General features: G+C 47.8%; 1 protein-coding gene across 1 annotated transcript; it reads left to right on the top strand.

The window, feature by feature from the left end:
* The first annotated feature begins 1,427 nt into the window (after positions 1-1,427).
* Positions 1,428-18,317, top strand: PMVK (phosphomevalonate kinase). Its single transcript, XM_052637086.1, has 5 exons — positions 1,428-1,602; positions 4,036-4,099; positions 6,653-6,805; positions 11,227-11,356; positions 12,507-18,317. The coding sequence occupies exons 1-5, from the start codon at positions 1,508-1,510 to the stop codon at positions 12,641-12,643; spliced, it is 579 nt and encodes a 192-aa protein (XP_052493046.1). The 5' UTR covers positions 1,428-1,507; the 3' UTR covers positions 12,644-18,317.
* The last annotated feature ends 5,585 nt before the right edge of the window (positions 18,318-23,902 follow it).

The following is a 23,902-nucleotide window of genomic DNA, read 5'->3' on the forward strand; positions in this document are numbered from 1 at the left end:
CTTCCTCTGTCATCCTCTTCTCCTCCTGACTTTCTCAGCATCAGGGTCTTTTCCAATGAGTTGGCTCTTCGCGTCTGGCACTTAATAATAAATGAAGCATATTTATTGTATTTTATCATATATTTTCCTCATTTCCTTCTTAATACAACCCTGTGAGATGGGAACTCAAGAGTGACTTGCTGAAGGTCACATTCCTGCCAAGTGCTGGGATGCCAAAGCTGGGATTACAATTCCACTGTAGGCTTCCTTCGAAGTACATGCAAATGTGCAGTGCTTTCAGAGTTGCTTACAAGGAAAAAGAGACCTTCCCAAAGTCCATTCTTTTTGTATCTGACCACTGATCATTCTATTTTCCTTGGCTGCTTCTGTGCCATCTTTTCCATGTTGGGAGAATTAACGGTTTCTCCCAAAGGAGATCTTCACACCTCACTTCTCTTTACATGATAGCATGTAAAACAGAAGCAGTAATGGGTTGCAGGCTGTTTTGACAAATTCAGAGAGATACAGGGCAGCGGGCCATAGCTAAAGACAACTCCACTTCCATAACTGGGGCTGGCTGGCAGCTGCTGTGGGCAGAGTCAGAGCTGGGAATTCAGGATAGAGACAAATCACTGCCCCTTATTTTGCCCCTCGAACTCTCGGTTGAGAGCTGGACTCCAGGTGAAACTAGATAAGCTAGCCCAGGAGTGGCTTCAAAGAGCCTTTTAAACTTATTTTATTCCAAGCTCTCTGCCTTCAAAAAACTTTTGGAGAGGAAGCCGTGGCTATAAAACCGACGTGATTTTTCTTTCCTGGCTTAAAGTGTCGAACTGCAGTAGCCTCGCTGACTTTAATAAATCCCATTTAACAATAAAATAAAGCGAGTTTGACTAACCCCGCCCCTGAATGACGTCACAAGACACGCCCCTCGAGTCCTCGCCTTATTTCACATCCAGAAACACCTATTTTCACTGTGGGGGGCATATACGGATTTGCTTTAGCACATGCATTAAAATGAACAGATAAACAGGTAGTTCTGAAAGCTTTCGCAATATGAACAAGTTTATTCTTTTTTTGGTGTGTTTGTAGGATTATGTGGAAAGCAGTGTAAGGTTCACTTAGGAAATTTTAAGACGTCACCACCCCGGGAAGAGAATAGTTGCGTCCAACTCCCGCCTCCCCACGTGTCACGCGTGTCAGCTAAGAAGGCGTGGCCGTGACGTCAGGTTGTGGGCGGGTTGGGCGATTCCAAATGAGTTCTGGTAGGGGAGCTTCTTTAAGGAAGAAGGCTGCCCTAGGAATTAACATTCTTTCTCTCCATATTCCACTTGCGCAGGCTTTAATTTAAAGTCACGGAAGCACGTGTGCTGGCCGACTGTCGTCTCCACGGCCATGAAGAAGACGGGGGCGGGGGCGGAACCCCTCCTTCTCGCCGCTCCACCGAGTGGCCGCGTCCATTCTGTGCCGGTGGTCGGATTTAAGGGGTAGGGAAAAGTTAGCTTTAGGGATCGCAAAGCGTGGTGACCCCATGGCCCCGCTGGGAGGCGTCCCGGGGCTGGTGCTGCTGTTCAGCGGGAAGAGGAAATCCGGGAAGGACTTCGTGACCGAGGCGCTTCAGAGCAGGTGTCCGTGGGGTGGGGAAGGAGGAGGACCGGGAGACCCCGAATCACGTGACACGAGGGGGTGTGTTGGGGTGTGATGGAGTGAGCCTTGGAGTTGGGGTCCTCAGGTTGCAGGGCAGAAGGACCACTGGCTGGCCAGAAGTGGAGGATTGTCACCGTCAGGAAAAACAGCAGTTTACACACGCCCCCCTCAAAGAACCAGGCGGGCTATAGATCTTTCGAGAAGTATTAGTAACAGTTGCTACCAAGGCGCTTTTTATACACCATTCCTAATCCCCCAGACAGTATTTCGAGGTAATGTACGGAAGAAGAAACTGAGTCACAAATAAAGGATTTGCCTCAGACCACACCCCAATTGTATCTGACTCCACGGACAAATCCTTAGCTAGTACTCCACCTAGCTGATGGGATTTATTGAGCTTTTATTGTATGCCAGATACTGTTGTTAGGTACTGGGTGTTATTTTTAGTCAGTATCTTCATTTTGCACATGCAAAAAAGGAGACTCTGAAAAGTTCAAAAGACAAACGACACCCAAACCTGCCAGGAACACAAAGTTGGTAGATCCAGGACTCAAATTCAGCTTTCTTCTAGCTCTAAGGAATGGGTTCTTTTTGCTTTTCCCTATTGCTTCTTTCATACTTTTTTGTTTAAGTGTCTTTTTTTTTTTTTGGCCTCTGCCTGCTCGCTTTTGAGACTTAGTTTCCCAATCAGGGATCGTGTCCCAGACCTTAGCAGTGAAAGTGTGGAGTCTTAACCCCTGGGCCACCAGGGAATTTCAGCAGGTTTTCTCCCAAAGGAAGATGTTCTGTGTGGGAGCATTTTTTCTGGCTAAGGAGAGCACAGAAGCCAGAGAAGGTGGAATGGGGCTTCTCTCCTTTTGAAGGCCAGTGTGTTGAGGGTGCTAGGAGGCTGCTTTTGGGCACCATGGGGAGTCTAAGAGGTTGTAGAAAATCCAAGGCAGAATTTGCCACCTGAATCTTTCACCACTAAGTATCTGTCACCTTTTCCCAAGTTACATTTCTCAACCCAGCACACCAATCAATTTGCGGTCAGAAGCACAGACTCAGGAATTAAGACTGCTGGGATTCAAATCCTGACTCATCAGTTTATTCGAGTATGATCTTGTCCAAGTTTCTTATGCATTCTGTTCCTCAGTTTTGTCATCCATGAGTTGGAGATAATAGGGTGATTGTAAGGATTAAATGAGATAATGTGCACAACTCTTAGCACCTAGTTACAGGCATAGCTTCCCAGGTGGCTCAGTGATAAAGAATCCGTCTGCCAATTCAGGAGACACAGGACACGTTGGGCTTTGATCCCTGGGTCTGGAAGATCCCTGGAGTAGAAAATGGCAACCCACTCCAGTATTCTTGCCTGGAAAATGCCAAAGACAGAGGAGCCTGTTGGGCTACAGTATTTGGGGTCACAAAGAATCAGACATGACTTAGCAACTGAACACACCTGCACAGGCACTGGGACTAAATGTTGGCTTTTATTTTCATTTTTCCAATGTGTGTGTGCTCAGTCGTCTCCGACTCTCCAGCACTCTGAACTGTAGCCTGACAGGCTCCTCTGTCCATGGAATTTTCTAGGCAAGAATACTGGAGTGGGTTGCCATTTCCTACTCTAGGGGATCTTCCTGATCCAGGGATTGAACCCATGTCTCCTGCGTTGGCAGGTGGATTCTTTACCACTGCGCCACCTAGGATGCATTTTATAATATTGGCTTTGTTACTAGTACTTGACTTGCAGTGGTCCTTTGGGTGAATCAGTTTTCCTCCCTCAACCTCAGTTTCCTCACCTGAAACATGGAAATAAGAACACCCACCTCACCATGTCAGTGTTTGGGCAGAAGTCATGTATCTTTTTTTTTTTTTTTTGCCATGTGGCAGGTAGGATCTTAGTTCCCTGGCCAGAAATTGAACCCGTGCCCCCTGCAGTGGAAGCATGGAGTCTTAAGCACTGGACCAATAGTGAAGCCCCAGAAATCGCATAGCTTATTCGCATTTGTATCACCTGGATCCAAATACAGTACCCAACAGATAGTTGGTTGAGTAAGTTGAGCAAGTGCACGAATGAGTTATTTATGTGTGCAGACCAAACCCTTGAAGACTGAGATACCCCTGGCTATGAGAGAACAAGTTCAGGAACCCAGCAGTAACCAAATCCAGCCTGAATATTCCTGGGATCTTCACACCGTAATTATACTTTTATTTGTCTTACTTGTTAAGCGTTTCAGGGCTTTTTCACATTTGAGTTTCATGTTAATCCTCTGGGAGACAGAACAGACATTGTTACCCCATTTTACAGATGAGATCAGGGAAGTTGAGACCTGACAAGGTTATATAGGTACTGACAGCTGAAATGGGGCTTCACTCTTCTGGGGCCTGGAAGCCTCAGGTTAATGGGGTTCGGCTCTCCCTGTCTCACAGGCTAGGGGCTGACGTGTGTGCTATCCTCCGGCTCTCCGGTCCACTCAAGGAGCAGTATGCTCAGGTAGGTGGCAGCTCTGTGGCACCTGGTGGGTTGGAAGGAGTCAGCTCCCAAGCTTTGGTTGCTGTGCTTTTGCTTGAGTCAGTAGCAGGGTCCCTATGACCCCCTGCTGGCAGGGTGACACACAGCTCTCTGCTTTCTATAGGTGGACCTATAGGGTGGCATTTTCCATTTAAGTTTCTTTCCCATTGGCCTTACTCACTTTAGGCCACCTTCCCTAGAGGATGGTCAGGAAAATGCGTCCAGAAAAGGCTGTAGATGTGAGTTGGCAGCTCTGATGCTGTGTTATTGGTAACAGTCTGTACCCTTATTCAAAAAATATGACACAGATCACCTCCCCCTGCTCCCTCTAAAGTTGGCCCGCCACAACCCATGGAATTCTCCCCTTAGAAATTTAATGAGTTATCAAGTTACATTGTTAAGTGAAAAAAAGCAAGATGTAGAACAGTGTTTAGAGAACACTGCTGTTGCTAATTTGCTTCAGTCGTGTCCAACTCTTTGTGGCCCAATGGACTGTAGCCCGCCAGGCTCCCCTCTCAATGGGATTTTCCAGGCCAGGATGCTGGAGTGGATTGCCATGCCCTCCTTCAGGGGATCTTCTAGACCCAGGAATGGAACCTACATCTCTTACGTCTCCTGCACTGACAGACAAGTTCTTTATCACTATGCCATGTGGGAATACCATAGAGAATGCTGCATTTATATAAAAATGGGGAAAATTGTAAACATATTTGCCCATATATTCAGCCATTCAACAGACACATATGGAGCACATTCAGCACCATTCTGGATGCTTGGGTTGTATAAAAGCCTGGGCAGGATACATAAGAGACTGGACCTCTGGCTGCCTCCAAGAGGGGAGCTATGTGGCTGGGGAACAGAGAACGGAGATGTTTCACTGTAAACTATTTTTTGAGTTTTGAACCATGTAGATTAAAAAAAAAAATAGGACTGTAAAAAAATAAACAGGAATCTCAGAACCTTAGATTTTAAAGAGGGAGCCTGGAAGTTGGGATCAGCTCCCCACACCATGAAGAGCCTGCTCTTCGCTTGCATTTCTGTCCTTGACCTCTAGGTGTGTCCTTCTTGTACTTAAGGTTCCTTGGCCAGCTGGCCCGTGTCTGGACCGCTGAGTCCACACAAAATGGATCTGTTCGCTGTGCCATTGGTCTTCTCCCACCAGCACAACAGACCCATTTGTAGGGTGGCAGCCTGGGGGGGCCTGGGGATAACAAGAGTCTGTGGTTTTCAAAATCTTCCTCGTGGGAACCTTTCCCAAATGAAATTGGATGCGGAGATTCTTTGTATCCAGTAGACAGACTGGGAGCAATTTTGAGTGAGGGGAGGCACTCAGCTTTCCCCAGTGGGGCTTGACATTTCCAAACCCCAGGGCTCAGAGGAACAGTTTAAATACCATTGGTCTGCTTTCAGACTTCCCAAATGAGGCCCTAGTCCAGACTGCTGAGCCAGGCTGGAGGGTGGGGTAGGGTCGGTGGGCAGGAGCTGGCATTTCTAAAACCCCAATAGGAGACTGATAGGCCAGCCTGCCCCTGCTGTTTTTAAGTCCAGCACCACTTCATCCCTTACACCCATTACAAAACACACGCACAATGAAATGTTAACGCATTGATTTCTTCAGTTGCAGTGGGGAATATAATTGACAGGCCAACCATAACGCCCCTGGGAGCTAACCTCCTCCCAAGGTAGAGTACGTGGGAAGCTAGTTTATGAATGGGAGATGGCTGTTGGCCTCACCTTGGAACAAGGTGGTAGCAGGTGATTTGACTGGCTGGGCCACGGCCCCCTCAGTTTGCCCATGAAGAGGCTGAGTCTTTGGGGAGAGGGTCTTGCTGCATTGAATGCCAGGGGAATCTGAACCCTCCCATTCTGGGGCCCTCTGATGGACCCTGTTGCTTGCAGTGTCCCTGGAGAAAGGGAGGCCCGCCTGGAAGCAGCTTCCTAGGGCGTCAGCGCTGCCCCTCCTGCCTCAGGGTTCCAGGAGTGCCCAGAGCCAAACATAATGAGGCTGACTCAGCAAAGGTGCCCGGAATTGGGAGTGAGGAAGGAGATGGGGGCAGGGGAGAGAGACAGGGAAGCCAGGTCTCCTGGGCTTTGGGAGGAGGACAGGCAATGCCAGAAGGGGTAGTGGAAGGATCCGGAGTGCAGTGTTTTGAGACTGCCCACTTCTGGGTGAAGGCTGAGACTGTGTGTCCAAGGGAGGCAGACTAATTTCAGGACTAGTTTAAGCCAGAAATAATTGGGAAGGCAAAACTGTTGCAGAACAGAAAACTACATCACACATTTAAAGGCAAGCCAAAACAATTTCTGGATGCCCTCAAGACTTTTCTTCCATCTATCTGCCACTGCTTGGGATTTCTCAGTTTCTAGGCCCCTTTCCCTTGCAGGCCTCTGTCCTGGCAACAACCTCATGAGTCCTTGCAGCAGCCCTCAGGGAGGGCGGTTCAAGGTGGAGGTGGCGGGGCACCCTCTTTCTGTTTTAGGGGAGACCAGTGAGGTTGAGAGGCTGGTGGCATAAACAGAATGTGCTTTGGGCAGGAGCACGGCTTGGACTTCCATAGACTCCTGGATGCCAGCACCTACAAGGAGGCCTATCGGAGGGACATGATCCGCTGGGGCGAGGAGAAGCGCCAGGCTGACCCAGGCTTCTTCTGCAGGAAGATTGTGGAGGGTGTCTGCCAGCCTGTCTGGGTGAGTGGGCTCTATGGTGGTACTGAGAAAATCTGTTTCCCCAGCCCTCCATCCCTCCCCAGATATGTCCATTTCTCTCTCCATGGCCACTTCCCTGGCCGAAGGCCCCGCTGTCTCTCACCCAGACAGTTGGAGTAGCCCCCACACTGGTCCCTGCTTCAGCTCTTGTCCCTTGTGATCCATTCATCACACAGCAGCCAGAGTGACCTTTTAAAAACACAAACCAAGTCAAGTTTGGAACCCTTTGTCCTGCCGTTCTGATGGACGAATTGAAATCCTTAACATGAACTTCTGGGCCTTGACTGATCGGCTCCTGCTGCCCTTCTAGCTTCCTTGTTCCTTCAGCTGCAGCAACATTGGCTTTCTCTCTGTTCCTCAAGTAAATCAACCTCCTTCTGGAATCAGGGCCTCCACCCGTGTCCTTCTACCTGCCTGGAGCGCTCTTCCTTTCCCTCTTCACCTGGTTCTGTCCAGCTCTGCGTCCATGGCGCCTCCATCGGGAAGCCTTCCCAGATACCCAGGTCCTAACTGATGCTCCCTCTCAGGTGCTCCTGTAGCTCCTTACCCTTTTCCTTCTTCATTCTTTCTGGCAGCCAGTGGTACCTTCTTGTACCAGGACTGGTTCCAGGTGATGGTGGGGCTACATCATGCGAAAGTCTGAAGTCCCTACTCTCAGGATACAAACATTGTCCCTGGGGGTAGAGGGAGTTAGGCCCTAAATAAATGTAGAGTATGTGGAGATAGCTACTAAGGGGAAAAGAAAGCAGGCCACAGCTATGAGGAGGCCCTGGTTGCTGCTTTGTTAAGGGTATCAGGGAAGGCCTCACTAACGTGATGACATTTGAGCAGGACCTGCAGGAAGTAAGGGGTGACCTAGATGGATTTTTGCAGGTGAGAGTTGAGTGGCAGGAGGTGAGGTCAAGTCATGCAGGTTCTCTGGAAGAGCCTGGAGTTTGCTCTGAGTGAGATGGGGACTCACTGGAGTGTTTTGAGCAGAGGAGAGGCATAATCTGATCTTAAGTTTTAAAAAATTTTATTTTATTTAAGACCTGCCTCTTGAGAAACCTATATGCAGGTCAGGAAGCAACAGTTAGAACTGGACATGGAACAACAGACTGGTTCCAAATAGGAAAAGGAGTATGTCAAGGCTGTATATTGTCACCCCGCTTATTTAACTTCTGTGCAGAGTACATCATGAGAAATGCTGGGCTGGAAGAAGCACAAGGTGGAATCAAGATTTCTGGGAGAAATATCAATAACCTCAGATATGCAGATGACACCACCCTTATGGCAGAAAGTGAAGAGGAACTCAAAAGCCTCTTGATGAAAGTGAAAGAGGAGAGTGAAATAGTTGGCTTAAAGCTCAACATTCAGAAAACGAAGATCATAGCATCTGGTCCCATCACTTCATGGGAAATAGATGGGGAAATAGTGGAAACAGTGTCAGACTTTATTTTTTGGGGCTCCAAAATCACTGCAGATGGTGATTGCAGCCATGAAATTAAAAGATGCTTACTCCTTGGAAATGGCAACCTACTCCAGTATTCTTGCCTGGAAAATTCCATGGACAGAGAAGCCTAGTAGTCTACAGTCCATGGGGTCGCAAAGAGTCAGACATGACTGAGCAACTTCACTTCACTTTACTCCTTGGAAGGAAAGTTGCAGCCAATGTAGACAGCATATTCAAAAGCAGAGACATCACTTTGCCAACAAAGGTCCGTCTAGTCAAGGCTATGGTTTTTCCAGTGGTCATGTATGGATGTGAGAGTTGGACTGTGAAGAAAGCTGAGTGCCGAAGAATTGATGCTTTTGAACTGTGGTGTTGGAGAAGACTCTTGAGAGTCCCTTGGACTGCAAGGAGATCCAACCAGTCCATTCTAAAGGAGATCAGTCCTGGGTGTTCTTTGGAAGGAATGATGCTAAAGCTGAAACTCCAATACTTTGGCCACCTCATGCGAAGAGTTGATTAATTGGAAAAGACCCTGATGCTGGAGGGATTGGGGGCAGGTGGAGAAGGGGACAACAGAGGATGAGATGGCTGGATGGCATCACTGACTCAATGGACTTGAGTTTGAGTGAACTCCGGGAGTTGGTGATGGACAGGGCGGCCTGGCGTGCTGCAGTTCATGGGGTCTCCAAGAGTCGGACACGACTGAGCGACTGAACTGAACTGAACTGACTGAAGATTTAAGAGGCTCTTCCTGGCTGTTGGGAGGTGGGCAAGAGTGGAAGCAGAGAGGCCAGGCCGAGGATCTTTCCACAGGACAGCAAAGTGGCCATGGCTTGACTTGGAGTGGTGGAGGAGTGGCGAGAGGGCTAAATTCTGCACAGGTTTTGAACATAGAACCAGTAGGATTTCCTGATATGATGGCTGACTTCCCTTGTGGCTCAGACGGTAAAGGGTCTGTCTACAATGCGGGAGACCCGGGTTCGATCCCTGGATTGGGAAGATCCCCTGGAGAAGGAAATGGCAATCCACTCCAGGACTATTGCCTGGAAAATCCCATGGGCAGAGGAGCCTGGTAGGCTACAGTCCATGGGGTCGCAAAGAGTCGGACACGACTGAGCGACTTCACTTCAGGGTGGAAGGACAGGAGACAAGTCCAAGGATTTTGTTCTGAGCAGTTGGACAGCTGGAGTTGTCATTTTCTGAGACAGGGATGATGTGGCAGAACAAGTTTGGGAAGAAAACCAGGAGTTTGGTTTCCCAGTGTTAAGGTCCAGATGCAAGTTGATAAGCGCTGTAGGTTGCACAGTAATTAGTGAAGCTGCTGGTTTAGAGTGTCTCTCCCACTAGACTGTGAGCTCCCTGAGGGCAAGTACCCAGTCTGCTTACAACTCTACTCCAAGAGTCTAACACAGTGCCAGGCACACAGTAGGTGTTTGACAGGTGTGTGTTAGTTGCTCAGTCGTGTCTGACTCTTTGCAACCCCAAGTACTGTAGCCTGCTAGGCTCCTCTGTCTATGGGTTTCTTCAGGCAAGAATGCTGGCGTGAGTATTCTTCCCTTCGTAGTATTTGTTTAATAACTGGCTGAGTGAACGTGCCGGCTTGGACAAGAACATCTGGCCTCTTTATTCACTGATTCATTCATTCATTGACCATGTAAGGTATAGTTTCGGCTGAGGCAGAAAGAGGAAAGATGACCTCAACAGAAGTAGGTTACCTTTATTCAGGCAAGGAGGGGCGACAGTCAGCCTAATGACCAGGCTGAGTGCGGAGAGGGATCAGGGAGGCTTCGTATTTATAGGGAGGCTTGTGGAAGCGATAGGGAAACATTAATCAGGCGGGATGTTTTGGGTATTCTTTAGTTGAGATGGCATTTGTAGTTGGGCAGGGGGTGGTAAGTCTTCTGTGCAAGTGTAGGGGGTGGAAGGTTTCTGGACAGGGGGTGATAAGTCCCAGATAGATGCAACCGACCTGGAGCATCAGGGCGGGACCTAAAGTTCTGTTTTGTTTTCTCTGAAGTTAGATGATTCAGCAAGGGCCTTTGAAACTGTTGTTTTCTTTTCTAGGCCCAAAAGACTCCTTCAGACCGTGTGCTCCTGAACGCTCCCTGTGTGTCAGGCAGTGCTGTGGGCCAGGGACGGAGTAGTGAATGAGACACAGTCCTTCCCCTCATGGAGCTACGCTACAGAGCAGGGATCAGACAGTCAACACAAAGAGAGAATGATGGTTTCATGAATACTTAGTGGCCAGAGAATAAACAGCATATCAAAATTGAGAGGGACAGGGAGGGAGCCAGGGTGGTAGGGTCAGCCTGTCCCAGGAGGTGACATTTGAGCAGAAACCTCTCTGAAGTGAAGGAGCCAGGCAGAAGGAGAAGGAAGTGCAAAGGCCCTGAGGAGGAGACCTGGTTGGGATGTTTAAGAAAGGGCAAGGTTGTCAGCTGGACGCAGCAGAATGAATGAAGGGAACGTGACAGGAAATAGGTGTCAGATCTTAAAGGGCCTTGTAAGCTGGGGTGAGAGCTTTGGATTTTATTAAAATGGTGGGAAGTCTTGGAGGGACTTAGGGCAGGGGACTGACGAGATCACATTTCCATTTTAAAAGGTATTAGGGGCAGGGACTGATGAAGGTGTCTTTGTTTCTGGCCTGGGTTTGTTCATCTGTAAAATGACTGGCTGATCTGATTTCAGAGCCTGAGGCCTCTTCCGCTCACCATAGCCCACAGCGTGGGAAGAGCAGGCCTCAGGCTGCATTGATCAGGGAGGGATGCCTGAAGGGAGGAGCGGATGTCCCTTCCAGCTGGTTGGGTGATCGTAGGGAGTGGGGCTACACTTGTCTGGGCTCTGTAGTCTGGGCTCCTGCTTACTGGGCATGGGGCCAGGTCTCCCTCTCTCCCCTGTAGCTCCAGTGTCTGGCCCTGCTGCTTCCTGCACCATGTCCTGTTGGTCACTGGTTTATGTTCTTTTCCTGTAGCTGGTGAGTGATACACGGAGGGTGTCTGACATCCAGTGGTTTCAGGAGTCCTATGGGGCGGTGACACAGACGGTCCGTGTGGTGGCCACGGAGGAGAGCCGGCAGCAGCGGGGCTGGGTGTTCACACCAGGTGAGCTGCTCACAACCTCTGCCCCAGGGCTCAGCATGCGGGCCAGCTGGCCCACCGTAGACCGGGCTACCCCCTCCCACGTTCTCGGTCTTCCGCTGTCTCCCTGGCAGGCTGGGGGTGTGAGCAGGGAGTTATAAAAAGGAGTCTGAGGTCTGGGGCTTGGGAGTGCCTCCAGATTAATAAGTGGAGTTGAGTAGAGGATGGTGTCCTTGGGGTAAAGGTTTTCCTGTGAACTTGGCCTGGTTCCCTTACCTGGGTTGTCTTTTCTAGGCCAGTGGGCTTCTGGACGTCTGTCTGGGACGCTCTGCTGCCCCTGGTCCTTCACCTTTGTGTTCCAGCCTGGAGGGGCCACTGACAGTGGGTCAGAGGGCAGGCCTGACAAACTTCATTCCTGTTTGATTAACACAGTGGGGGACGGGGAGAGGAAGCTTTCCTAGATGGCCCTAGTAGTGCCAGCCCAGGACCTGCTCTCTGGCAGTTCAGGGGCATAGCTCAGATGTCTTCCCTGCCCCGGGTCACTGTGACTTGGATCAGTGAGTCTGACTCTTCCTAAATGAGGTGAATAGCTTCCTAATGGCAACCCACTCTAGCATTCTTGCCTGGAGAATCCCATGGACAGAGAAGCCTGATGGGCTACAGTCCATGGGGTCGCACAGAGTCATGACTGAGTGTCTAAGCACACTCATCTCCTGGGCACTCGCTCTGGCTTGGGCTAAGCGCTTCGAACACATTATCTCACTTTATAGTCACAGTGGACCCACCAGGTGGATGCCCTTGTTACCAGCCTCACTGAGAATGGCGCATGCTGCCTCCCAAGGGGCCTGAGTCGGAGATGTCGGGATCGAAACTGACACGACCGGCTTTACATAAAATGAAAACAAAATTACCGTTTGGATTGTCTGTGGTTTGAGATGGCAGTGACAAGTGAAGACGTCAGTGGGCCCCTCTGCGGGGCTCAGGTGGCTGTGGACCGGTGGATCTGATGTCCCAGTGTTTCAGGGGTGCGGGAGCGCCCTCTGGGGTGCGTGGTGGTTAGCTCTGAGGGGCTGAGGAGTATTCAAGAGAGGGTGGCTTCTCGTGGGGCCCGCAGGCCTCGATGCCCTGTGTTTGCTGGGAGGGACGGGCCTGACCTTGCCATACCTCTCCGCAGGGGTGGACGATGCTGAGTCAGAGTGTGGCCTGGACAACTTCGGGACCTTCGATTGGGTCATTGAGAACCACGGGGATGAGCAGCGCCTGGAGGAGCAGTTGGAGCACTTAATAGAATTTGTCCACTCCAGACTTTAGCCGGCAGCTTCTAGGAGCAGGCCGGGGGCCGCTGGGCTGAGGGTGGGCTGACTGTGTTGGACATGCGGTTGCTGACGCTGGCCAAGGTTGGGGAGCAGACAGAGGGCCTGGGTCAAGCTTTCTGGGGGCTGATAGGTGTCAGACAAGAAACCGCCAGGGACCTCATTTCGTCATGAAAAGGACAGCCCTGCCTCTTTGCGAGGAGACTTAAAGGGCAGAGGGGAGGGAGTTGGCTGTGTTTGAAGCAGAGTGTCACCATCTCCACAGGTGCCAGGCCCGTAAGCCTGGGGTGGCCGTGATTCCCTGACTGGATGTTCTCAACCCCTTGTTCTGAGCAGGAGCCTGGGGTTCCCCACTGTGGATATCATAAACCTCTCTGGAGCACCTGCTCAGAACTGGACATCTCTCTTTTCCCAGATGACAGCTCAGCTTGCGTGGGCCTCCATAGTGTCTGGGTTGACCTGGTGGCTCTGGGTTCCTGCTCTGTCTCCCCCCTGGGCTGCAGCGTATCCTGCAGAGGCTGACCTTGATCTGGGCCACTCGGGTAACAGGCCTGTGCATGTCTGAGGCAGGATTGGAGTCTGAGGGTCTCGTCTGCTGGGATGGCCCCAAGAGAGGCTCCGTGCTCCACAGAAAGTGCCACCAGCAGGCACCCAGAAGGGCTGCGGTGTCATAGAAAGCCAGAGGCACCAGAGCTGGATGGCCCTTGGTAACCACTGAGAGGCCCTGGGCAAGTCATGTAACCTCAGCTTTCCCATAGGAGTCCTTGGACTTGACCCCGCTTATTTATAGAGCCTTATGTGTGTGTGCCAAGTCACTTGTTATGTCCAACTCTTTGTGACCCCTTGGACTGTGACCTGCCAGGCTGCTCTCTCCATGGGATTCTCTAGGCAAGAATACTGGAGTGGGTTGCCATGCCCTCCTCTAGGGGATCTTCCCACCCAGGGATCAAACCCACATCTCTTATGCCTCCTCCATTGGCAGGCAGGTTCTTTACCACTGGTGCCACCTGGGAAGCCCGTAGAGCCTTCTGCTGCTGCTGCTGCTGCTAAGTCGCTTCAGTCGTGTCCAACTCCGTGCGACCCCATAGATGGCAGCCCACCGGGCTCCCCCGTCCCTGGGGTTCTCCAGGCAAGAACACTGGAGTGGGTTGCCATTGCCTTCTCCAGTAGAGCCTTATACAATATCTAAATTTCTTCCAGATTCTTCACAGCTACTCTGTGAAATATTCAAGGAGGACATTTTCATCTGCATTTAGCAGGTGCCAAGGACTCAAGAGAAGTAAACAACCTGTCCAGGGTAGAGGATTAGTAAATGTTGGCACTCTGGCCAGAGCACAGGCCGCCTGACTCCTGACTCCCCTTGGCCAACGTACCTTTGGGGTTTGGTGCAAAGCCGCATGGCCATCCTGGCCATCCTACTGCGTAGCCTGGGCCCACCACCTCTCTGGCACTAACTTTGTTCTCCTTCTATAAAATCTGATGGTTCACACTGAGAAGGGGACAACCAAGGAAATTCCTTTGGTTTCACTGTGACCCTTAGTGAATTCTACACATCCCTGCCCACATCTCCTCCCTAGATTACCTCTTCCTGAGACTAGTCCCCTGTCTCTCCCGCAGGCCTGAAAGCCGTGGACTCGTCTGTGTCCCCAACCCCCGGCTGATTGGTCCCCAGGTTATGTTAATCTGCCTTGCCTGTGTCCATTCCTGAATGCCAGGCTGTGTGCCTGACACACAATGAGGCCAGACAAGACCAAAATGTCAGAGTTTAGAGCAGAGAGAGGTTCACTGCAGGGCCACGCAAGGAGATGGGTGGCTTCTACCTTAAAAGACCCCCAACTCCCTGAAAGCTTTCAGCAAAGCTCTTTTATAGGAAAGGGTGGCGTGGTTAGTTGTTGCAAGCTTCTTGGCGTCAGATCCTTTGTTCTTAAGGTCAGGTCGTGGTCCGGTCACAATGTTGCTGGAAGCCTCCACCAAAACAAATGTTATTCTCTGTTCTGACAAAGAAGGGCAAAGTCCTAAGGCTCAACTTTTGCCCTCCGAGGCCCAGGCTAAGAGGAGGAGTCTCTGGGCCGGCCGGTTTCTCTGCCCGGGAGCACTGGTCCAGCACCCAGTCTGTGTTCTTCTATGAGTGCCCAGGCCCTGCTGAAGAGGCAGAGCTCAGCTGGTGGCACACTCAGGGGCGGGTCCCCAGAGCCTGCCCAGCTGTCATCACTGAGGGAGCCAGGCGCCCAGCACCCAGCCAGCCCTTGGGCTTTTCATTTAAACTGGAGCGAATCATTTGGGTGGGATCAGTAGGGATACATGTTGTGGCAAATGCCCATCAGGTTAGTTCCCAGCTCATAGCAGTTGCCATTCTTTGAGAACAGCTCCACCCATAAAGATAGACCTGAAGTCATGATGGGCAGTGTCTTTGCAACTTAACCCTGACCTCTGGCCACCTCTCAGTGGGTAGACAGCTGATCTCAGCTATATCAATTTTTGAAATGTGAACGGAGACACTGAAGCTGGTTGAAGCTGTGACCTTAATGGCAGTGTCCATGCACTCCAGATGCTGAGGGAGGCCTCTGTGGATGGTGACCCATGGAGGCTGGCACCACCATTAGACGGCAGAGGGGGGATGGAGGAGAGGGCGCAGCTGCTTTGAGGCCTGGGCCTGGCCAGCAAGTGGCTGTGTCGAGGGCTCTGAAGCTCTGTGAGACACAGCTCTCCGCCTGTCCCTGGGCCCCCCAGCTCACCCACCAGCTCTGAGGCTAGAGAGCCTGGATAGCCCCGGGAAGAAGGCCAAGATCACCTCTCACCTTCTGTGCCTTGAGGACCACTGCCCGGCTGTTGGTGGAGTGGCACCTCTAACCACAGCGCTAAGGGTCTGGAACTCACCCCTGGGCACCTGCCCTGCCCCATCACGTGTCTTCCCTCTGGGATTCTCACTGGAAGGGGAACTCCCTGATGGTAGGGCCATGTCCATCTCGTAGTTGTAGTCCTGTCTCCTAGAGCTGGGGGTCAACAGTGGGCTTCAGAAAACGGATGTGATTGGAGGCAGGGCGAGCTGGGGCTGTAGGAGTCACACGGTGGAATCCTGTGGGTGGTCGTTTCATGCATCGGATGTTTCCTCACCTCCCAGCAGAGGCTCTGATCCAGCCCCCCTACCACCCACTCTGGGCCTGGAACCTCTGCTTCCTGCTGGTATTGAGGCTGCTGGGGTCCTTTCCAAGGCAGAGACTCTGGCTCTTTGGGCCCCTCTTTTTGAGGCCTTCCCTGATAGCTCACTTAGTAAAGAATCTGCCTGCAATGCAGAAGACCCTGGTTTGATTCCTAGGTAGGGAAGATCTGCTGTAGGAAGGATAGACTACCCACTTCAGTATTCTTGGGCTTCCCTTGTGGCTCAGCTGGTAAAGAATCTGCCTGTAATACGGGAGACCTGGGATTGATCCCTGGGTTGGGAACATCCTCTGGAAAAGGGAAGGGCTACCCACTTTAGTATTCTGGCCTGGAGAATTCCATGGACTATATACAGCTGCAAAGAGTCAGACATGACTGAGCAACTTTCACTTCACTTGTGAGGTCACTTCCCCCTCAGCGTTGTACCAGACTGAGAGATGACTGATTTGTTTTTCTTTCTTCCTAGCTTTAGTGAGCTGTAATTGACGTATAATATTTATAAATTTAAGACCTACACATGATGTTTTGATACATATTATCTATTATGAAATAATTACCACAAAATTGGTGAGGAGCCGACTCACCGGAAAAGATCTTGCTGCTGGGAACGATTGCAGGCAGGAAGAAAATGGGGGCAGGGGATGAGATGGTTGGATGTCAGTGGACATGAGTTTGAGCACACTCCCGGAGATAGTGAAGGACAGGGAAGCCTGGCATGCTGTAGTCCATGGGATCACAAAGAGTCTGACATGACTGAACACCACCACCTCTGTCACCTCACATAACAGTCATTTGTTTTGGGTGATGGTGAGGACATGTAGCAACTTCCAAGTATATAATACAGTATTGCTAAGTACAGTGACTGTGTGGTACCTTAGATCTCCAGAACTTGCTCATCTCGTAACTGAAAGTTTGCAACCTCTAACCAACATCTCTGCATTTCTCCAACTCCCAGCCCCTGACAGCCAGCATTTTACTCTTGTTTCTGAGTTCAGTTTTTTTAGATCCTACATGTAAGTAAGATCATGCAGTATTTATCTTTCTTTGTCTGACTCTTTCACTTAGCGTAATGCCCTCAAAGTTCATCCATGTTGCTGCCAAAGGTGGGTTTCCCTCTTTTTTTTCTTTTTGGTTGAAAATATTCCATTCTCTGTAAACCTAGCACATTTTCTTAATCCATTCACTCACTGATGGACAGTTAGGGTGTTTCCATGTCTTGGCTAGTGTGAATAATGCTACAATAAACATGGGGGTGCGGATATCTCTGAAATAGTTGTTTTCTTTCCTTCAGATGTCTGCCAAGCAGTGGAATTGCCCTGTGATCACTGATTGTTGTTAATTAAGTTTAAATTCCCAGGAGTCAGGGATGAAGCAGAGAAGGGAACGTAGGGTGGTTGGTGGTTCTCATATGTCCCTTGTAGGGGTGCTGACCTGGTTCCTGGCTCGGAGTGTTTGGAAGAGTCACAGGATGTGACTTGGGAAGCCAGCGAGTCTGCTCCCCATCCTTCGACAGGTTGGCACTGATGCCTCTTAACGTGGGAGGACCCAGTGGCTAACTAGAGTCACTTCTGCTGGACTTGAAGATTCTCCGCACTTTTAAAAAAACCCTGAAATTTCTCTGAATACCAAAATCAATAATAACCCTGAGTTTTGATGCCCTATCTTACGATGAGAGTTTTAACTCCTTTTGTTTGAAGACATTCTCCCCACCCTCCTAATCTTTGTTAATTTTGTATATGGTTATGATCTCAGAGTATTGCTCTTAAGTTATTTTTAATATTATATGTATGTTCTTAATAATAATGATTTGTATCACTAACATTCTCTCAAAATTTTATTACTCTGCTTTTAAACTGCTAAATGGAGGTGTAATTGGCATATAATAACTGCACATATTTGAAGTAGACGATTTGGCAAGGTTTGATATTTGTATATGCGCGTGGTCACAGTTAGGATGGTCATATCCAGGACTTCTCTGGTGGTCCAGGGGCTAAGACTCCGAGCTCCCAATGCAGGGGGCTTGGGTTTGATCCCTGGTCAGGGAACTAGATCCCATATACCACAGCTGAGAGTTCTCATGCTGCAGCTAAAGATCCCAGATGCTGTAACGGAGATCTGGGATCCTGTGTGCAACTAACGACCGGTGCAGCCAAATATATAAATATTTTAAAAAAAAAATGGACGTACCCATCATCCTCAAAAACTTCACCGTGTCTACCCTCCCTCTCCCAACCCTTGTTCCCAGGCAACTACTGATTTGCTTTCTGTCTCTGTTGTCGTTTTCAATAACTTTGTCTAAATGAGCTGTACATTATACAGTCTTTTTTGGTCTGGTTTCCTTCACTCAGAGTAAGTTTTGAGATCCATCTAGATCACTGCAGGTTCCTGCGGATAGTTGGCTTGTTTTTATTGCTGTTGTGTGGTATGAATATACCACCATTGTCTGTTCATTCACCTGTTGAACATTTGGGTTCTTTCCAGTGTTTGGATATAACAAATAAAGAAGCTATGAACATTCAGGTAACATTTTTGTGTGTGGATATGTATTTTCATTTCTTTTGGATACATTCTTAACTTTTTAAGAAGCCATCGCATTGTTTTCCAAAGTGGTGGTACAACATGCTCCCCAGTACTGAATGAGAATTCCAGTTGCTTCAGATCCTCACCAATACTCGGTATGGTCAGTCTTTTTAATTTTACCTATTCTAATAGGTAGATAGTGGAATCTCATGAACATTTTATTTGCATTTCTATAAGATTAATTTGATACAAATCCTATGTTCAATTTTGATAAAAATCTCTCAGCAAACTGGGAATAAAATGGAGCATCCTCTGCCTGAAAAAGAACATCTACAAAAGCCCTATAGCTAACAGCAAACTTCACAGTGAAATACCAAATGCTTTCACTCTAAGACTGGGAAATGAGGCAGGGTTGTCTACTCTTATTATCTGTTAAACATCATATTGAAGAGTCTAGTCTGTAATAAGAAAAAGAAGTAAAAGGCATCTGGATTGGTGGGGGGAGTGTAAAAATGTCTTTATTCACATATGACATGATCATTTATATAGAAAATTTGATGGCGTCTCCAAAAAAACTACTAGAATTGATAAGTGAGTTCAAGATTTCAAGATATAAGATCAATGGATAAAAATAAATTGTATTGCTATTTATAAGCACGAAGCAAAAATTAAAATAGGGCTTCGCTGGTCCAGTGGTTAACAATCTGTCTACCAATTCAGGAGACAGAGATTCAATCCCTGGCTCAGGAAGATTCTACATGCCTCGGGGCAGCTAAATGTATGTGCCACAGCTACTGAGCCTGAGCTCTAGAGCTTATCTGTGCTCTGCAACAAGCGAAGCTACTGCAGTGTGAGGTCCTCACACCACAATGAAGAGGAACGCCTGATCTCTGCAACTAGAAAAAGCCCACTAAGCAGCGAAGACCCAGTGCAGCCGAAAACTAAATAAAAAATAAAAAATCTTAAAAAGTTTAAATGATGCAAATTAACTATAGCATAAAAAACATGGAATAGAGGTAAATCTGATAAAAGATATGCACAATCTGTACAGCATCTGTGCAGATCTATAGGTGTATACAAATCTGTAAAGCATTGCTGAGAGAAATTAAAGATGACCGAAAAAGCAGAGATTACACCATATTCATAGATTGTAAGAGTCAAGGTATTCATTTTTATTGAGACATCATTACATACAGTGAAATGTACTGACTTTAAGTGTACAATTCAAGTTTTGACAAATGTGCATACCTGTGTAATAAAAGTTGTTCGTAAAATAGAGATGTTTTCTTCACTCTAGGCTTCTTTTTAATCCTTCCTAGGAAGTCAACCCCTGTCCCCCCAGAAACAACTGTTGTTTTAATTTCTTTCACCATATATTAATTTTGCCTGTCCTGGAATTTCATATAAATGGCTAACATCTAGTGTTAAAACATGTTTGCAACAATTACTATTTTTAAAATTAATTTTTATTGGAGTATATTTGCTTTACAATGTTGTGTTAGTTTCTGCTGTACAGCAAAGTGAATCAGCTACATATATATCCATGTATCCTCTCTTTTTTGGATTTCTTTCCCATTTAGTTTTCTCATTAGTTATCTATGTTGTACATGATATCAATAGTGTATATATGTTGATCCTAATATTTATTGTGTATTGGCCATGCCATGCAGCTTGTGGGATCTTAGTTCCCTGACCAGGGATTGAACCTGGGCCCTGGCAGTGAAAGTGGAGTCCTAACCACTGGACTGCCAGGGAAATTCCCCAACAATAATTTATTTTTTAGACTTAACTGGTTTACTGCACACTTCCTAGTTTTTCCATGTAACCTCAACTTCCCCATTTTTGAATTTTGTATTTTAGTTCCTCTCCAGATGGTTACTTGCCTTCAAATATTTTTTCAAAAAGGGCATGAGGGTGGCATAATTTTCTGAACCCCTGTGAATGAGAGAATGGCATTCTGTTGCCTCTACGCGTGGACACTGCCTTGGCTGGCTTAGGATTCATGACCTGGTTCCCCTGTTGGCTGGTGTTTAATGTTGAGGAGTCTGAGGTCACCTTGAGTTTTGTTCCTTTGAAGGTAACCTCCTTTTGCTGTCTGGATGCTTTTTTTTTTCTCCCTTGGCCTTCACTTTTGAAATTCAAATTCTGGCATTCTCCAAGGCAGAACGTGGACATGTTTCAAGAGAAAAAAGTTGGTGCACATTGTTCCCTGTAAAGCATTATGGAGAAATGAGATGGAAATTTAAACTGTCTCATATATCCAAGAGCCAGCCTGAAGGATCGCCCTCAACAGAGAGGTTGTCTCTGTCAGTGTTTTTACTTTGAGTGGCTGGACTCCACAATGGCAAATTCTCATCCCTTCAAAGTGGATTTCGGTTTTGGAAACAGCCAAAGGAAATTTGGTGCTAAATTCTGCTGAGAGGAGTGAGGTGAGAGATACACTTTTTGGCTAGAATAAATAATGCCTATAGTTCAGTTCAGTCACTCATATCTGACTCTTTATGACCCCATGGACTGCAGCATGCCAGGCCTCCCTGTCCATCACCAACTCCCGGAGTTTACTCAAACTCTTGTCCATTGAGTCGGTGATGCCATCCAACCATCTCATCCTCTGTTATCCCCTTCTCCTCCCGCCTTCAATCTTTCCCAGCATCAGGATCTTTTCAAACGAGTCAGTTCTTCACATCAGACGGCCAAAGTGTTGGAGTTTCAGCTTCAGCATCAGTCCTTCCAGTGAATATTCAGGACTGATTTCCTTCAGAATGGACTGGTTGGATTTCCTTGCAGTCCAAGGGACTCTCAAGAGTCTTCTCCAACACCACAGTTCAAAAGCATCAATTCTTCAGCGCTCAGCTTTCTGCATAGTTCAACTCTCACATGATACATGACTATTAGAAAAACCATAGCTTTGACTAGAGAGACCTTTGTTGGCTCTGCTTTTTAATAAATAAATAAAATATCTCTGCTTTTTAACATGCTGTCTAGGTTGATCATAACTTTTCTTCCAAGTAGTAAGCGTCTTTTAATTTCATGGCTGCAATCACCATCTGCAGTGATTTTGAAGCCCCCCAAAATAAAGTCTGTCACTGTTTCCACTGTTTCCCCATCTATTTGCCATGAAGTGATGGTACCAGATGCCATGATCTTAGTTTTCTGAATGTGAGTTTTAAGTCAACTTTTTCACTCTTCTCTTTCACTTTCATCAATAGGCTTTTGAGTTCTTAGCTTTCTGTCATAAGGGTGGTGTCATCTGCATATCTGAGATTATTGCTATTTCTCCCAGCAATCTTGATTCCAGCTTGTGCTTCCTCCAGCCCAGCGTTTCTCAAGATGTACTCTGCATAGAAGTTAAATAAGCAGGGTGACAATATACAGCCTTGACGTACTCCTTTTCCTATTTGGCACCAGTCTGTTGTTCCATGTCCAGTTCTAACTGTTTCTTCCTGACCTGCGTATAGGTTTCTCAAGAGGCAGGTCAGGTGGTCTGGTATTCCCATCTCTTTCAGAATTTTCTACAGTTTATTGTGGTCCACACAGTCACAGGCTTTGGCATAGTCAATAAAGCAGAAATAGATGTTTTTCTGGAACTCTCTTGCTTTTTCAATGATCCAGTGGATGTTGGCAATTTAATCTCTGGTTCCTCTGCCTTTTCGAAAACCAGCTTGAACATCTGGAAGTTCATGGTTCACATATTGCTGAAGCCTGGCTTGGAGAATTTTGAGCATTACTTTACTAGCATGTGAGATGAGTGCAATTGTGTGGTAGTTTGAGCATTCTTTGGCATTGCCTTTCTTTGGGATTGGAATGAAAACTGACCTTTTCCAGTCCTGTGGCCACTGCTGAGTTTTCCAAATTTGGTGGCATGTTGAGTGCAGCACTTTCACAGCATCATCTTCCAGGATTTGAAATAGCTCAACTGGAATTCCATCACCTCCACTAGCTTTGTTCGTAGTGATGCTTTCTAAGGCCCACTTGACTTCACATTCCAGGATGTCTGGCTCTAGGTGAGTGATCACGCCATTGTGATTATCTGGGTCGTGAAGATCTTTTTTGTACAGTTCTTCTGTATATTCTTGCCACCTCTTCTTAATATCTTCTGCTTCTGTCAGGTCCGTACCATTTCTGTCCTTTATCGAGCCCATCTTTGGATGAAATGTTCCCATGGTATCTCTAATTTTCTTGAAGAGATCTTTAGTCTTTTCCGTTGTATTGTTTTTGTCTATTTTTTTGCATTGATCACTGAGGAAGGCTTTCTTCTCTCTCCTTGCTATTCTTTGGAACTCTGCATTCAAATGGGTATATCTTTCCTTTTCTCCTTTGCTTTTCACTTCTCTTCTTTTCACAGCTATTAGTAAGGCCTCCCCAGACAGCCATTTTGCTTTTTTGCATTCCTTTTTCATGGGGATGGTCTTGATCCCTGTCTCCTGTACAATGTCACAAACCTCCATCCATAGTTCTTCAGGCATTCTGTCTATTAGATCTAATCCCTTTAATCTATTTCTCACTTCCACTGTATAATTGTAAGGGATTTGATTTAGGTCATACCTGAATCGTCTAGTGGTTTTCTCTACTTTCTTCAGTTTAAGTCTGAATTTGGCAATAAGGAGTTCATTATCTGAGCCACAGTCAGCTCCTGGTCTTGTTTTTGCTGACTGTATAGAGCTTCTCCATCTTTGGCTGCAAAGAGTATAGTCAGTCTGATTTCGGTGTTGACCATCTGGTGATGTTCATGTGTAAAGTCTTCTCTTGTGTTGTTGGAAAACGGTGTTTACTATGACCAGTGCATTCTCTTGACAAAACTATTAGCTTTTGCCCTGCCTGCTGCTGCTGCTGCTGCTGCTGCTAAGTCGCTTCAGTCGTGTCCGACTCTGCGACCCCATAGACGGCAGCCCACCAAACTCCCCCATCCCTGGGATTCTCCAGGCAACAACACTGGAGTGGGTTGCCATTTCCTTCTCCAGTGCATGAAAGTGAAAAGTGAAAGTGAAGTCGCTCAGTCGTGTCCGACTCTTCACGACCCCATGGACTGCAGCCTACCAGGCTTCTCCATCCATGGGATTTTCCAGGCAAGAGGACTGGAGTGGGGTGCCATTGCCTTCTCTGTTACCCTGCCTATAGTAGATCAACTTTAAAACTTCCTCAGAGCGTATTCTAGAGAGAAACTTTAACAAATTGTCTTATCCCCCATCCCTCTGTGCCTCTGCAAATGCCGTTCCCTCTGCCTACAGTGCCCTTCCCTGTGGCTTGCAACTAGCATTCATGCCGCTCCGCTCCCGGACTGTCCTGTGATATGTGCTGCCTCACTCCTCTACCACCCTGTGAGCAACTCAGGAGAGGTTTTGTTTGATTTTGTTTTTGAATTTTTGGTGCCTGACATGTAGTAGATCTCAATACATGTTTGTGGAAATGGATTTTTTTTTTTTTTTTTTGCCACACCATGTGTCATACAGGATCTTCCCTGACCAGGGAATTGAACTTGTGCCCTTCTACATTGGAAGCGCAGAGTCTTAACCACTAGACAGCCAAGGAAGTCCTGGAAATGTTTTATAAGTGTTAGGAAAGAATATAACCTCCCAAG

The sequence above is a fragment of the Budorcas taxicolor genome, chromosome 3 (assembly GCF_023091745.1).
Source record: "Budorcas taxicolor isolate Tak-1 chromosome 3, Takin1.1, whole genome shotgun sequence".
Lineage (NCBI taxonomy): Eukaryota > Metazoa > Chordata > Mammalia > Artiodactyla > Bovidae > Budorcas > Budorcas taxicolor.